Source organism: Phaethon lepturus, unplaced genomic scaffold (assembly GCF_000687285.1).
Source record: "Phaethon lepturus isolate BGI_N335 unplaced genomic scaffold, ASM68728v1 scaffold46709, whole genome shotgun sequence".
NCBI lineage: Eukaryota > Metazoa > Chordata > Aves > Phaethontiformes > Phaethontidae > Phaethon > Phaethon lepturus.
This window is the reverse complement of record NW_010566448.1, coordinates 27,980-44,253: the sequence shown is the minus strand read 5'-3', so window position 1 is coordinate 44,253 and position 16,274 is coordinate 27,980. Positions and strand designations below refer to the sequence as shown.

Genomic DNA, 16,274 nt, shown 5'->3' with positions numbered 1-16,274 from the left:
TTTCAGAAGTAAAATCGATTTTAAGTAACAACTTCTCATGCTGTAGCATCCCAGCTTTTTTTTATACAGTCTAACATGTTGGAGGAGGGATAGTGAGTTTTATTCCTCATGCACTCTGCTTCTGGTTAATAGAGCAACATTTCTCTCTGTGTTTCACAAGCTGCTGCTTCCTTGTTTCCTTTAGATTAATATTGTTAAAGAACTTCTGGATTGCTATTACGCACAAAATGGGGAAAAATAAACTCTTCAAAGTCCTATTGCTTGTTTTGTTTTTATAACCCTAGGCTGCTATCTTGTCTTACATGTTGAGCTGATTATTGGTACTTGCAACAAATCTTAAGTCTGTAAGATGCGTAAGACTGGTAATGGAACTTCCATGGAAACAATATCCTATTCTGCATGTTTTTTTTTTTTTTTATCAAGAACAGTGGTTGTAACCTGCCTGTGTTCACTGTTACAAATCTCTGCCAAAGATCACTTACCAACAGCAAGCCCTTTAGACAACTTTCTGTCAAGTACATCCTTCACATAATATATTTTTTATATGGCGAAAAAGAAACGCAGCTCACATTTGGCAGAATTAGTACAACATGAATACTGAAACGTGCAGATACACACTGAGAAATACTGCTTTTAAGCTCTTTTGCTTAAAAAAAGTGCTGTAAACAATTTAAAATAAGTTTCTGTTCTAAGTAGCACTTCAATGTGAGAGCTCCTGTATTTGCTGCTTTATGTCTTTCAGTCTTAGGGAGCTATTCCCCCAATTTTTTGTTTATTTCTTTTCAGGAGAAATAGTAATGCTTATTTCAACACAGATTTAAGGAATGATGAGCTGCTGTTTTCACAGAAGTCTGAATTCTAGCCACTGTAAAAAAATGGAAGAGGAGTGTCTGCAGGTTCTGAAATGTTGTGTTAGTGAACGAAAATAAACTTTTCTCTGAGAGGAGGAAAAAAACCAGCCCTTTTCCCTTTTTTTAAAGTAATTATTTTTATCACTGGAGTAGTATAACAGTTTCACTAAGCAGTACTGCTAACTACTGATCTACCAAAATATATCAGGAGCTACTGGCAACGTCCCGTACAACAAAAAAAGGGAGAACACTCTATAAAAAATTTCTTGTGTTTCAGTCTAGAGGAATTGTACCCACTTTATACAACACGAAAAGATGCTTTTAATCTTAATCATTTAGGTCATAAAGTAAAAGCAGTATTAGAAAATGGACACACTGTATAGATGCTTCTGTAAAAAGAGAACAAACTATAAAGTGAGTGTCAGGAACAACTGAATTGACAGCAGTTTTCTAGCAGTTCAGTTCAATAGACTAAAAACCAAAACAAGCGTAAATCTTCATTAATGCTTTTGAGTAGGAAATACTTTCTTTAGCTCACAGATCTTTCTTAATACTTGTATGAAAGACTTATTCTTCATAGAAGGAGTCTACTTCATTTCTGTATTTCTCAAGCACGGTGAGCCGTTTTAACTTCATTGTCGGACCTTAAAAGAGGGAGTTAGTCACAATAGCAGAAATAGGAACAAAAATTTCCTACTCTGTCTGAGCTTTGGTTCCTAAGATTTTCTATTGAAGAGCCTGTTGGGAAGAACATCTCCCACTCTGTAAGTGTAGATACCTGCTAAAAGTGAGAAGCAAGCATGGTATGTAAGGTTGCCCTCCACATAAGCATGAGGACTCCAAAGGTAGCTGCAGACAAGGTGATGGGTGATGACTGACTACTACTACTTCTTTCATTAAAAATAATGAGAAGGATGATGTTTTTGAAAGCTTTTAAATAATTCCCAGTTTATTCAGAGGCTGGTAATGGGCTTGGGCCTCTTGTCAGGCTTTCACTGTCTTGCTTCTCTTTTTTGTAACAAGACAAGAAATTGTCAGTATTATTACTGGAAGTTACTCATATTGTAATGCACAAGTCATTAATCAGACTTGATTGTTTAATTGCCCAAAGCAACCTGAAATTTAACTATAGAGCTGCACTTGTAAACGAGCACAGATGATAAATATATGCACAGCAAAAACTCCAATTTTTGTGTTCTTTAACACATGCTGCATAACAGTTTTTTCCTTTCCCCCTAGAGGCTGTACCCAGAATTGGGCATACAAAACTGTGTTTGAATACTCTTAGATCAGTAGCCTCTTTACTGTGTGTATACCTCAGTATAAATCAGTAAATCTTACCTAGTTCTCCCCCAGAAATGGAAAAATCTCTTGGCAGGACTGTCCATTTTTGAATACAATGAACCCTATTAGTAGCATTCATGTTCACTTTGTTGATACCCTCCTGAATGGCCTGGTAGATCGCCTGGTCTCTTGTAGCTACAATCTCTGATACTTTAGTTGCTCTACTACCAGTCTTCTGGCAGAAGTCTCTAGCTTGCTCGGTGAGAATGTCAGTGGGATCAGATGTATCTGGGTCCAGCACACTCTAAAATATCAAATGAAGTGAATCATCAAATGCTCACTCTTACAAGGCATTAAATGTTTCTCTGATCATTCTGTAAGCCTTAAAAAGCAGAAACACCTACAGATTATTTTCTTTCCACTTGGCTACCAATGCAAATATTTTTGGCTTATATGCAGATGACGTGAACAGACTTAAAACATCTCAATGAATTAGGCAATAAGGGGCATCTGTAGACCTTGAATTTCTACTATATTTTCCTAATTACTCCATTGCTACAAGGGAACATTTAGCTCATCATTAAATTGAATAACCGGGGTGTAATGTCAACAGCCTGAGATAGAACCATTCCTTGAAGTAACATTTCTTAAAGTAGTATTTCTGTTGTACCTGTAGGTAGGGAGTATCAGTTGTAGAGGTAAACAACTTGAGAAAAACGGAAGGGTCATTCACTATGTTTGTACACAGAACAAAGTGCAAATGCTTTAGAAAAATGTGGTTTCTCAACTGAAGCATATACCACAGCAAAGTTATTGTTTTGTTCTATAATTATCCTCCTTCTGTTACTGTCCTGGTTTCAAGAAGGATAATTGTAGAACAAAATAACAACTTTGCTGTGGTATATGCTTATTTTCCTGGCTAAACCATGACAGTTACATGAAAAGAACAAATTGTAGAGAAATGTTTCCCTTGGAAAGTCTGTTTCTGTTTGGAACTGGTTTTGCCTGTAACAGAAACATTTGTTAGCTTTGCTCCTCTGCAAGAATAAAAGCTATTATTATGCTCCATTACTGAGACTTCTCACTTCTTCAACCTTTCTTAAGTAAAAATTTGCATTTAAGTAAGAAGTAGGTCTTATTATAATATGTATAGGAGAAACAGCAGTAAACATGTAGACGTTAAGCAAATCATCTAACCATAAGAAGTTTAGACTATCTAGACTTGGTCTGTAGTTGCTACGCTTTTTTTTTTTTCCCACTAACATCCTCTTCTCTTGTTTTGTTAGGTGCAGGTGTATAATTGCACTGAAATCAATATCAAAACTGGTGTACCTTTAGGGTCAGCAACATTGACAAGAACTTCTTTTTATCTCCAATCACCATAGCATTACTAACAATTGGGAGTTCTTTTTTAACAGCATCTTCAATTGGAATTGGAGGCACATTTTCACCTCCAGCTGTAATAATCAAATCTAGGCAAAAAAGAAAGGCTATTAGTTGAATTCAAATAAATTCTGAAGATCAGGTTAATGTCTGGATTGACCCACTTGTCTTATTCTGACATAAAGAATAAGAGCGATTTTTTCCAAAGATAATATTTTCAGAGAACAAAGCCTATTGATTCATTATCTTCAAAATAAACATGCTAGTATTTTTCAAATATGTGCTCAAGTTCTCAATTCTCCCTCAGTATAATGTATTTGCTCCAGACGATTTTTACAGAATCCAGTAACAGGTTAGTTATTCTCAAGGTACTGCTGCACAGTCTGGAATTCTTCTGTGAAGGATAATCTCTTCCAAATCAGCACAGGACTCACTCTCTATTTTACTGTTGCTATCTCACCAAAAAGCAAGTTCATTGTTAAACATCATGATTAAAATTAATTCTTAAAGCCACCAAGAGGGGTCAGACAAAGACAAGTTACTACTGCAGGAAGGCTCCATGAAAGCAAAATGGAACCAAGGCAGAGAGGAGTGTGCAGAGGAAGTCAAGATCTAAAAGAGGAAGTTTGCAGTGGAAGTAGCCATTCCTGCCCTACTTTTGACAAGGGGGGAATATAACAACAGACTGGAATCTTATTATTTTTAAGGTTTGTAAACAATGGTAGTGATACCTTATTCTATTGATAAAAAAAAAGGCAGCACATTCCTTTAATGCATTCATTCTGAAGTATAATACATATATTCATTGGAATTATTACAAATTTGAGTACTATCTAAGCAAATTCCCACTCTTTGCTTTCACTATACTGTACTCAAATAACAGTCTTTGCAGCATTTCAGAACATGCTTCAACAAATAACACAGGCAAATGGTATACCAGTTCTTTGTGTAATAATGCAGCTGATCGTATGTAGTCAGCATCAGGTTGGTACCCGATTCCTTGTCAGCAATAAACACTAAGAATTTAGATACAATCAAGGAAATATAACACCCTTTCAGCATTCACAGATTTGAGCCCTACCACCTCTACTGCTCCCTGAGAACTATGATGAGAAATAACTTCCAGTCTATACTCATCCTTCTGGTACGGAATAGGCATTGATCTGCTAACTATAAAAGTTATTTCTCTCCCTAGTCAACACACTCCACACATTTGAGGAAGCACAAGTAGAGTTTATAGAATGAGAGACTTCTGTCAAACCACAGATACATACCAAAGTTAGTTCTGTATCCAAACGTTTAAAAGGTGGGTTGGTTTGTTTGGGGTTTTTTTTTTCCTTTCATTCCTGTCTTCCTTTTGCCTAAGTCCTTCTATCAATCTCTCTGGCACTTAGTCTTCCTTGTCTGAGATGTCACCTTTTTCCCAGCTGATCCAGACAACTGTAATAATTGTAAAAACTTTTTCCACACCTCCTCTAATACTCCCCCTGTACAGACTGCTCTAGCTATATCATTGTGCTTTGCAGCTAATTAGTCCTAAAACTTGTAAGACCTACAGAACCAAAGGAATAAGTCCTGTTTCAGTCACTAGAAGAAAAGTTTCTTTACTACCTTCTAGTAGATTTTACCTTATTTGGACTTGGATTTAAAAACTTTAATGAAACTGGACAGACAGTTATTTTTATCCCAGATGGTGTGCCTGTCATGTAATTTAAAGTCATTGTTATTAGTTCAGCAATCAAGGAGGATATAAGTGAAACACAAATGTTATGACAGAATGAGACTAGGAGTTGCGAACTGCTATGCTAAAGGAAAACAAATCAGACAAGAAAGCAAGTTAAAAATCAAGATAGCTGCATTTGGTGCAGGCTATTAATAGTGTCTACTTAAGTTCTGATTCCTAACAGGACGCTATGTGATCCTGTGACAAATTCACTCATCCATGTTATCTCCCTAGTGATTCATCATATATTCTAAGATGATAGTTAGTCAATTTTTAAATATTCTTCAGTTACATCTCAGCTGTGACCAATGCCACTCTCTGAATATGCATCATGAAAAAAAGCTTCCAAGTAAGCTAGTGGCCAGTCTTACTCACAATGAGACTTCAAGCTATGTACTATAATGATACCTGGGTTTATTGCTGCAGCTTTAATGTTCCTTTCTGCTCTCAAGCTTCAGTACCAGTCTTTACGAACACATCACCTAAGGCATCAGAGGAACCCAGCTCTGACCCACAGCAACCCTTACATAACAGAGGGTTGTCTCTCATCACTGTCTAAACATTCTAATGTGCAATTGAGACAATTTAGCAAGATTCAAAGTGAAACTGGGCAGCTTAATGGATCATTAGAATCAAAGAAGACACATTAAACCTGATTATTTTATATTACTAATTGTAATTAATACCGAATAAAGGTCTGGGAGAGAAAAAGCCTCATTGTAGGAACTGAATCATGTCCACCTATTACAGATTAAAGGGAAACCTTTCCTGAACAGGGCACACCATGGTTTCCTCATAGGAAAATTTATTCTACCTTCCTATTAGGTAAATGCTGCTGGCATTAGAGGAAAGAGACTTAAAATGGGCCACATCTGACATATGACTGAACAGTGCTGAACATTTAACAAAAACATGGAGCAAGATTTTGCTTATCACCTTTAATTCTTCCAGTGACATAAAGAAACCCATCCTTGTCTAGTTTTCCTAGATCTCCAGAATGCAGCCACCCATCCTCATCAAAGGCTTCTTTTGTTTTGTCTTCCATATTCAAATAACCCATGAAAACAGTCCTTCCCCAGAAACAGATTTCTCCATTCCCTTCTGTATCTTTGTCCACCAATTTCACTCTGCAGCCAGGTACTGGTTTACCACAGCTATTGGAGAAGAGCAGAAAAAACCACATGGGGCGCAGAAATATTAATCATCGTACTGATAAGACAGCTAGCACACCAAATCCCTGAACCTATCAAAATATTAGTAACTATAAATAACAGCCTGCTGTAAATGTTTGAAAGCTATGGAATATTAATTCACTAGGGCTGATATGTTAAGACTATCTAAGCACTTTTTGTCTGTCCACCTTGCCCTGTACTTCCTGGCTTTTTTCCCCTCTGTATCTTCAGGCATAAAAACACTTCTATATTCAAGGTCTTGCATTTGAAACCTATCCTACCCTGGGCCAGGGCTAGGATATAAGTCACATTTAGTAACTGTGTTCCGCATATAATGCTGTAGATCACTTCCAGTGCTCTTGGCATAGCATACTATAGAGGCAATGCGTTCAGCTTCTGACCTGGATGTTATTTTGCCTCCCAAAGTCACAACAAAGTGGCAATGCATCAAGAGAGAATAAAATAAGCAGTAAGATCTTTGCTGAACTCAGTAAATACTCCTCTCATAGACACAATGAAACAAACCATTGGGGGAGGGGGGAGAAAAAAGGGGAAAAGGGAACAAGAAAGAGAGAAAAAGTTACCTGTGCTGCCTGTAAATATAAGGCCCAGACAGGCAGTGTGGACCTGTGGTCTCACTCATCCCATAGGCCTCATACAGGGTGATGTTCAGACCCAAGAAGAAATACAGTGTTTCTGTATTGAGAGGAGCCGCACCAGAAAAGTGCTTCTGACAGCAAGAAAAACCCAGTGCATCGCGTATTTTTGCAAGCACCAAGTAGTCTGCTAATCTTGTCCAGAATCGCTTAAAATCACTGCTGAGTACAACACACAGAAGGAGAGAGTAAGTCAGAGCAACCTGTGAAATTTCCAAAACAAAATAAGACAAAAATTTTGTCTAGAGATATATTTGCCAGTTGGTTTGGGGTGTTGACAAAAAGTTACATCAGTAAGAACAGGTTACATATTTGTCCTTTTTGAATTTATTCAGTGTTTTTCATTGCTAGCGAACTCCAACTCCCGAGGTGTTTGAATACTGCAAATACATAAAGAACCTATACAAACGTATCATATAAAATAAAGCTCTTGTATTCCTGATTCTTCATCAGTTAAATGTGTTCCTGAGAACCTGTACCACTACAATCTGAAATGTGCAGGACCTGACTGAGAAGCTGAATGATCAGACAAGCAAAGCAGCATCATTGCACTATCTTTTGGAATACCATTTTCTGTAAGCCATTTCACACTTCATTATGTCACGCTTTAAAGGACTTTGGAACAGGAAAGAATTGTGAATTAAGTTAATATTTTAATTTATACCATGTTCTTTATCTGGGCAATCTTATGGAGAAAAACACCAATGTTATTCAGAACAGAGATAACGTACTCAGAGCTCAGAGAATTCACGGGGGTTATTCCCCAAGTTTCGCTGTGGAGATGAGATATTCCTACTCACACCGTGCATACCCCAAACTGTCATGAGCCAGTCAATCTGGGCTGTCCCTCAAAAGTTCCACTACTCTCATACGCCTCCTCCAACATCACGCCCTTTCCTCACACCAGTAACTAGCACTTGCACAGTCACATCGGGGAACTCGCCCAGCTGAAAACTAACCTGTTCAATTCACAGAACACCCAGAGCTGGGGGAGTATGTTCTCAGGGAGGATGGAGGGACACTTTTAACAGTCACCCGTCTTTAAGATCAGCCTACTGGAATCGATTACTACACCCTCCTTCTTGCATTATGTTTGCTGTGTTGCCAGGCCAAATTTTACCTATTTACACCTAAGAGTCTCACTTCATAGTTTATTACAGGCATATAGCTAGTCTTCATGCTGACGGAAATCTCACCCATTCTAATACATACCTGCTTGAGCAGTTTAGGTTTCTCTCTAAGCTAAGTGACATAGCCCATGACAGCATTTTCTTCTTCATAAATCCTGATTGAGCAGAAGCATCCTTTAATTTCTCCATGATCTTCTCCCATACTCGGGGAACTCCCATGTGAGATGTTGGCTGCACTTCTTTTAGCGTGTTGATCAAGCTGCCCTGTTAAAATCATTAAGTCATTTCAAAGCATTGCAAAAGGTCCACAGCAGCAACAGAGGTTTAGTGATGCGGTCTGCATCTTGCCATACTAACATGTAGAACATCACTAAACATGTAGGATATAAAGAAGGACTACTGAATCTATTTCAGTCAGACACAGGCACTAACATGTGCCAGCTCTGACACATCAGGGGAGGCATGTATACAAGAAGAAAAATGCACAAGTGGTTTAGTTCCTTCTGCCTCCCCTTCCTCCAAAAATTGCTTATATGTTTTTTGCTTGAGATGCATACTCTTCTGCCTTAATAGAAGCTTATGGATCTGAATTATGTATTTTAATTGGAGTCTAGCACACTGGATCACAAGTCTAATGGATTTTATTTTTCCATAATTCTTAGAATAATGGACTCTCAGACTTCATCCTCTGCACCTCTTCAAAGATCACTTTCTCTCCTTGGGATGCTTTCCAAAAGGAAAAAGTGCAACCTTTGATTAGGTGTAATACAAGACAGATACCTTTAGAGCATCTGGCTCAGCAAAGTACACTTGCTCTCCCCATTTGATTCCCGTCCACAGGTCATATATCTGCGCAGCTATGTGGCTGAGTGGGAGGTAACTGACTATAGACTCTTGTTGGACCTCTGCAGGTTGCATATCTCCTGCTCTGCTGCAATGTGCGGACGTCCAAGTTATCTGTTTAAATAAATAATAAAACACATTAAGTATGGTGGATTTTTTTCTTTTTTTCCTTTTAATACAAACTAAAGATCCTCATACTATGCTAATGTATCTATGAGGAATCTGTGCTGACAGAAATTGCTGAAAACATTGCCATCTTTGACAACACACCAGGTTGTCAATTCCCTGGGGGAAACTCAGTCAAAAGAAAGATGAATTTTGCAGCAACACAGACTTGCAGATAGCATAAATAAATGCAGTCTTTCTGTTGCCTGAGTGAGCTATGAACTCCCCATGCCCTAGTGACACACTGAGCAGGGCAGCCATGGGCTGGATAGACATGGAGTAAACCGATTTGCCCCTTTTTTTGCACCTCTCCTGCTGTGCATACTTTCTATCAAGCTGGCACTTTTCTCTAGTGCTATGTCTACATATTTACCTGAAAAAGAACAATAAATCCTCAATAATCAAAGTGAGCTCAAAGGACAGCTTAGTATCAGCAACAAGCTCATTGTCTCGTATTGATCATCAACCTGGCTAAGCGCTAATGAGGAAGATCGCAGTTGTATTCTGCCCCTCTGGAAGCCTCTGGGATATTCACCACAGTGGTTCACAAGTGACACTCTCATACATGCACCCCCCCATGAGCGGCACTGCATATGTGAATATTTTTGAAGTTTTGCTGCTTGACTTGGTGAAACTGGATGATATTTTCCCCCCTTCTTCCTAATTCCCACTTTATCTCAGAAGACGCAGTTCAAGGATGCTAAATATGCCTATCTTCATTATCAGAATATAGCATAAGGAAGATCCACAATTATATGTAATGGTATGAAGGGGGAGAGAAAAGATACATGTGCACAAAAGAAAAACACACAACCAACCAGCTCCGCCCCCCCCCCCCCCCCCAAAAAAAAGAAAAAATCCAACAAAAAAGAAAAACAGTTCTTTCTCAGAGTCATCTGTAACCTAAAATGGGTAGGGCGGGACACAGAAATGAGATTATGCAAGATAGCAGGAGAGAGATACAAATCACACGCAATACCTGTTATCATAGTATATTCCTGTCAGATCCTTTTCTTTGTAATAAATTAGAAGGTACGAGTGTACGTTTGCTCTAAGGAAATACAGATTCTCGAGAGAGGTTTTTAAAGGAATAGCATGTTGTGGCTATGGGAGTCCTAGAAAGTAGGCAGAATGGGATGTCTTCGAGATGTGGCTATACTGATTGTTTATCCTCCTTATCTGCCAAGCCTTGCAGCACACAAGCACACTCACAGATCTGTGTGGCTGCATGTATCACTGACTCAGCATTGGTTTTTCACATGGATAGCGGCAAACATCGCTTGACTAAAGAAGGCAGCGGCACAGCTACAAGCAAGGCATGTTTTCCACTGTTCATCAACATAAAAATAGCCTGTTTGTGATCAGCAGCCAGGAATAGCTTGGCAGCTAATGTGGAAATGACACCAGACTCCTTTGAGATGGAAGAGCACAGGATCTGCAACGTCAGATCAGTCTTTTTGTCTACCAAGTCTACATTCTGCTTCCAGATACTACCGTACTAATTCACTACCTTTGGGTAAATTGCTCCTCACAGCGTGCTTGTCTGCAATAGTTTCTGTTTTATTTTAAGAGGAGAGGCCATAACTTAGTCCAGATTGTCTACATGTTCAGAAAGGCTCCCTATCACTTTCCACTACCACTCAGCCACCTTGAAAGAAAAATAAATGGAAAAAACCAAACCGACCATACTTCAGATCTTTGCTAGCAGACCTCTATGGAAAGTGCTTTTTGCAAAAAAAGACTTTGCTTTTTCTCTATCACTGGAAAATTTTCTGTTCACAACAATGCGAGGGCGGCTATTGTAAGTAGCAGCACTATACACTAGAGTGGTAATTATCCTCCCGTGATGTAGAGGACAAAGTCCAGGAATACAACAATGCCAAAGTAAAAAAAACCACCACCACCACCAACAACAACAAAAACACACCCAACAAAAAACAAACACCACCACATATTCACCCCCAATTTTAGTAAAATTTGCAAAAGCAGTCTATCAGGCTGTTTTGATAGAGGCTGGCTGATGTATACGATTTGTTTGTTTTAAGATGACCTGTGACATCACCTGAGAGTCTTTATGGCAATGTGTGAATTATATTTATGAATATATGCATTATATCTCACAAGAAAACCAGTGAATGAAAAATTCATATTCATAAGAAACTGTTCAACCTTGTGAAGTGCTAGTTTGAATGGAGTTTCATTCTTTACCTTGCTTATACTTTAGCAGAAACAGCCGACTGCATTTTGAATATTGCTTTGTAGTACACTATCCATGTTGCAAAAGCAAAATGATTTCAAGGCTCTAGTATGTACCAGTCATTTCAGAACACAGCAATAAATATCCTCATACTTTTCTGGTTTTATGCTAAAGGAAGAACCTAAAGTACATACATTGTCATGACTCAGCATGGCTCCTTTTGGCTTCCCAGTTGTTCCAGATGTGTATATTAGCACGCAGCATTGATTCGGCTTTTGGGAGTTAATAATATCATCCAAAGTAGTATCAGATATGTCACCTCCCAACTCCAGAAACTCTTCCATCTAGAACATGTAACAGAAAATACAGAATATCAAATGTCTTCTTGCACATGGGAAAGATGCAGTACCTTACCAGTCTCAAAAATGGCAGAAACTTCAGTGCTCTGCTCTGAATATTTTTCCAGGGCAAATTTCCCCAGGTCTTGCCTATGTAAGAAATATGATAAGACTAGCTTAGAACTTTACGTGCTATTGGCACTATCTAAAATTGTGCTGTTATGAGTCTTTTTCAATGTCTAAGAAGGGAATGGTAATACTATTCCTCCTCCAAGATGGATACTATGAACAAGTCATAGAGGCTAAAATTCTGTTACTATCTTCACAGTGTTAGAATGATTTTGAGTCTTATTTAAAGGAATCCGGATGTACCGTTTTTAAGTAAAAATACATTTGTAACATTCCACCTGTAATTCCTTGTCCTCTATATGATTACAAATATAAATATAAAGCAACTGGATGAAAACTCCTTTGCAAAAGCATCACTATCTAGACATGTGAATGTTTGCCCAAATTGTCCACTATTTTATAGCAAACAGAGCATATGACGCTGGTCACAACTTCCATTCAAATTTGGCTCAATCTAGAATGAGCTAAACCTTTTATGATGCTGGACTTTTGTGCCGCACAAACTGGCCCAGAAGAATGCTGAACCTGATCCTCTATATTATTGGTTGCTCCCAGCTACTTCTATTGCATTCATCTGATATGCTGCTAAGTGTACCATTTATTTCAATGCTAATTGAAAACTAGTATATAACAGAATTTTTAAAGAAAGTCAATAACCAAACTGTCGGCTTCCCATTGGAATTGGATGATTCGTACTGTGCCGCAGAACTGCATAATTCAAATGCAAGATGCAGCACCTCCATTCTTCAATGATTTCTTGGAGATATACCTAGGACCACATAGCAGTAAAGGGGGTGATGCAAAGGACAAGCAGAGGTAAAAAAGGAGAGTCTGTGCCTGAGGGGGAGTTCATTGTTTCCTTCAGACCTCTGTGATTGCCAGCGTGCTGCTAAGGTTACAATAGTCAGCCTCTGTGATACCTAGACTTCCTTTTCTTGGGTGGCAAGGCTGTCCTAAGGATTCTTCTAATTAACAATCACCAGTTTTACACTGTCTTCCAACAAATTACATCTAAGAAAATAGAGGCAGTACAATGCACAGCTCTATAGCAAGTAGGGGATTTGTCACATTCTACCCCTTCCCACAGAATGCGGCCACAACAATTTCACTAGCTCCTGGAAAGTCTGGAGGTGTCAAGGATGTAATTACGTCTATGTGACTTACCAGTTGTTCCTGTTTTCCTGACCTGTCTTCTCATACTAGAAAGCGTTAATGACTCTGAATCTGTTGCCTAGGCTTTGTTTACTGAACAGCACCTGCAACAGAGAGCACTCCCATTCCACAGAGTGTGAGAGGTACAAACAGTCACACGCACTACTGGCTTTGCATTTGCCTTCTGGAAACATGCACTAGGTCACTGACCTAGGCCTCTGCCCTTCCTGCGGCAATTGCTCCTTACATGTCAGCTGTCAACTTGTGACACAAATCCCTTTTATCAAATGCCATGTGGTTCAGGTGGTTTGCTTTACATCAAACCTAATAAACAATCATTTCTGCCTTTGGTGATTTGATCTCCGATTTTTCCTTTAGACGATACAAACTATGGCAACTGTCAGACACTCTCACCGCTACCCTTCTGCATTGAGAAAATGTGTCCAACATGACTCCTGAATAGGAGTGTTTTCAAATACATCAATTCTCAGGCATTTAGGTTTCAGCAACTGAATGTTGTTCCAAAATTAATTGCTAGCCCTCATTCCTTTTACTAAGAAATATAAATAGTAAGATCAACTTTGTATTAATTTTTTTATTGTACTGAGATGCAAGGCATACTCTATACCAGTATGTACAGTATTGTAACAGTAACTGTTTATTTTTAACAGTTATATGCTATTCAACATAGTAAAAGAAGATAGGATTAAAACAAGTGCAGAAGATTTTTTCTTGCGTACCTAGTAGTCCCTCCAATTATCAAAACCGCAAATAGTTTAAAATATTTCTATGCTATTCACTCTTTGTTAGTATCTTCCCCCACCCCGAGCTGAAGTTTTTCAGCCTAGAATCTGGTAATTTGTAGTCCACTTAAATGTTCATTTTTGTATGCTTATTACTTAAGTATTTTCAATTACATTTTCAAAATATATTGGAATAACATGTTTACAAAAATCTGTTCTGTTTCAAGTGCTCATATTTCTTAAATTAAGGGCTGGACTTGTACCACTCAGAAATTTCTGATCCTGGCTTTGTTCCTTTTTCTGTTTTAGTTTTACCATGTGATATGAAGATTCCACACATATTAAGAAAATGTGCTCCTCTGTGTAGTCAGTAGTTACTTCTCCTCACTTGTTGCCTACCACCAGAAATACCTGCTTCAAACAAAATGCAGCTATCATCTGTAAAAGTACAAGCATTTTCACGTTCTTGGATCCAGTGTAAGTAACCACAATTCAGTTTTCACTGGACAAGTTCTAACAGTTTGAGAGTACACATTCCCACCTGAAGCCTAAAGGTGCCTTGTTAGTCCAGTCAAGTAAAAAGCCAAGACGACACAAGACAGGCAGTTAAGCAAGGCAGCTCTAATTTTAAGCGTCAAGTATCAAACACGAAGTTACAGGTAGATTAAACAGGAAAAGCTGATGCAGCTTTTGAATGTGTTTGCTGCAACACAGAAATGCATTCTAAATGGTAGACATTCCACAGATTAAACATAGTAGAAATTAATCAAATAAATAATACCCACGAATTATAACTGTTATAGCATCCACATACCGTATACAAATTTGCATGTCTCTCTGGAATGGAGTCCTTATATAGCACAATGGCTTTCAAGTGTGGCAAGCGATTCCAGATCTGTTGGATTTTTTTAAAACAAATTTATTATTAGTCATATCTTGTATGTTTGGGGTTTTTTCCCCACTAAAATACTGTAATGGCTTGACAGTCACAAGAAAACTCCTGTTTCCCTCCACCCTCAGATATTATCCCATAAACTCACAACCGAGAGGGGAAAGGAAAAAAGGGGGAAAAAAAACAAAGGAAGGGGGGGAAGAAAGACGCTACACAGTCTGCTCTAGAAAACCTGTTTTCAGTCAGAAAATTTTAAAAAAATACACCAGAAATGGCTCCTCAGAATCCTTTCTCATAATGCACCAAAGGGCACGTCAAGGAACAGTCTAGGTCAAGCTGGAAGCTGACCATAGCTCCTGTAGCTACCAATAAAGACAGAGGAAGTCCCTCAGCAAAAACTGTTGTTAAACTGCTAAAAAACATTCTACCTTCTTCAACAAAAAAAGAAAAGGAAGACATATGCACATTTCATGGATAAATAAAAAGCTGCAGGCTTGCAGGCAGACAGAAATGGTTACTGCTTTCAGTAGGTCTTTCTCTGCTTCACATGGCCTGCAGAAAGCATTCGTTTCACTGAACTTTGTGAGGCCTGGTGCCTCATAGATGCCTTTGAATTAACCACATTTGGAACTGATGTGATCAATCTGCGTTCATACAAAAGCAATGGCATTACGGTAGCCATTATGGATATATTATTAGAAGGGTAACGATTGAAATGATATTATTTTAGTCTTGGGTTCTTCCAGAAAAGAAGTTTCAAAAAACCCCTAGCTGGATAAAGCAGTGTTGGCCAAAGCTGTCTTGTCTTTTTCAGGAGAGAAGAGTGTATGCATCAAATTTCTTGAGTTCTTCAATTTATAGTCTTCTCTCTATGTTAATGGCAGCATAGCCTGGTATCTGGTCAACGACACCACACAAAGGCTTGTCTGATTATATGCTTTTCCAGAATAATTATAGAAAAAAATCTCTTCCTCCAAATCGCATATAAAACAAAACCACAAAATACTAAGCAATTAATGTGTAACTTATATGAATTACATTGGAAAAAAAATCTACGTATATTTTCTCTCTGGCAGGTACATGTTTTTGGCTGAGAACTCCATCCTGGAGAGCCCCCATGGTACAACTTTGATGACTTGTCTCCAGCCACGGGCCTCCGTCAACATCTTACTGACAGACAAGCCCTTTCCAGAGAGCTGCCCTGTGCTCCTCCGCCAAGTCATGCAACAGGGATCTTTCCGTCAAGTTGTTTTTTCAATCTGGCACCCTTGCACAAACCCACTCAAAGCTGCCAAAGAGTTGTGTCAAAACTTGACTTTTCACTTGAAGCGTCTCCTCCTTTCTCACTGAAGTCTATCTCATGTCAACCATCATTCTATTAAAGTGCAGTAAACTCAACAGCTTAATGGTTAATATTACTAGCAGGAAAAGATGACATTTTGGAAAGAGGAAATTCTAAATGCTAACATCCTTAATATTTAAATGGAAGGCCGTTACAAACTTGCATCAACCTAATCTCTTCCATTCAAGTGGTCTGTGCTTTTCCAAACAGAATCATGTGGTAACATTATAAAAATGCGATCAAAATGTGGATTCCCACCCCCCCCCCCCCCCCC

At 38.5% G+C, this 16,274-nt stretch overlaps 1 protein-coding gene across 1 annotated transcript in view; it reads right to left on the bottom strand.

Moving 5' to 3' along the window:
* Positions 1–1,172: 1,172 nt before the first annotated feature.
* ACSBG1 (acyl-CoA synthetase bubblegum family member 1) overlaps positions 1,173–16,274 on the bottom strand; it is a 17,247-nt gene continuing 2,145 nt past the window's right edge. The window contains exons 3-11 of the mRNA XM_010295478.1: positions 14,581–14,661; positions 11,599–11,748; positions 8,980–9,156; positions 8,282–8,463; positions 6,998–7,231; positions 6,178–6,395; positions 3,468–3,607; positions 2,193–2,439; positions 1,173–1,495 (exon numbers count right to left, since the gene is read on the bottom strand). Coding sequence (XP_010293780.1) covers positions 1,419–1,495; positions 2,193–2,439; positions 3,468–3,607; positions 6,178–6,395; positions 6,998–7,231; positions 8,282–8,463; positions 8,980–9,156; positions 11,599–11,748; positions 14,581–14,661 — 1,506 coding nt within the window. The 3' untranslated portion in view covers positions 1,173–1,418. The remainder of the gene's footprint in view (positions 1,496–2,192; positions 2,440–3,467; positions 3,608–6,177; positions 6,396–6,997; positions 7,232–8,281; positions 8,464–8,979; positions 9,157–11,598; positions 11,749–14,580; positions 14,662–16,274) is intronic.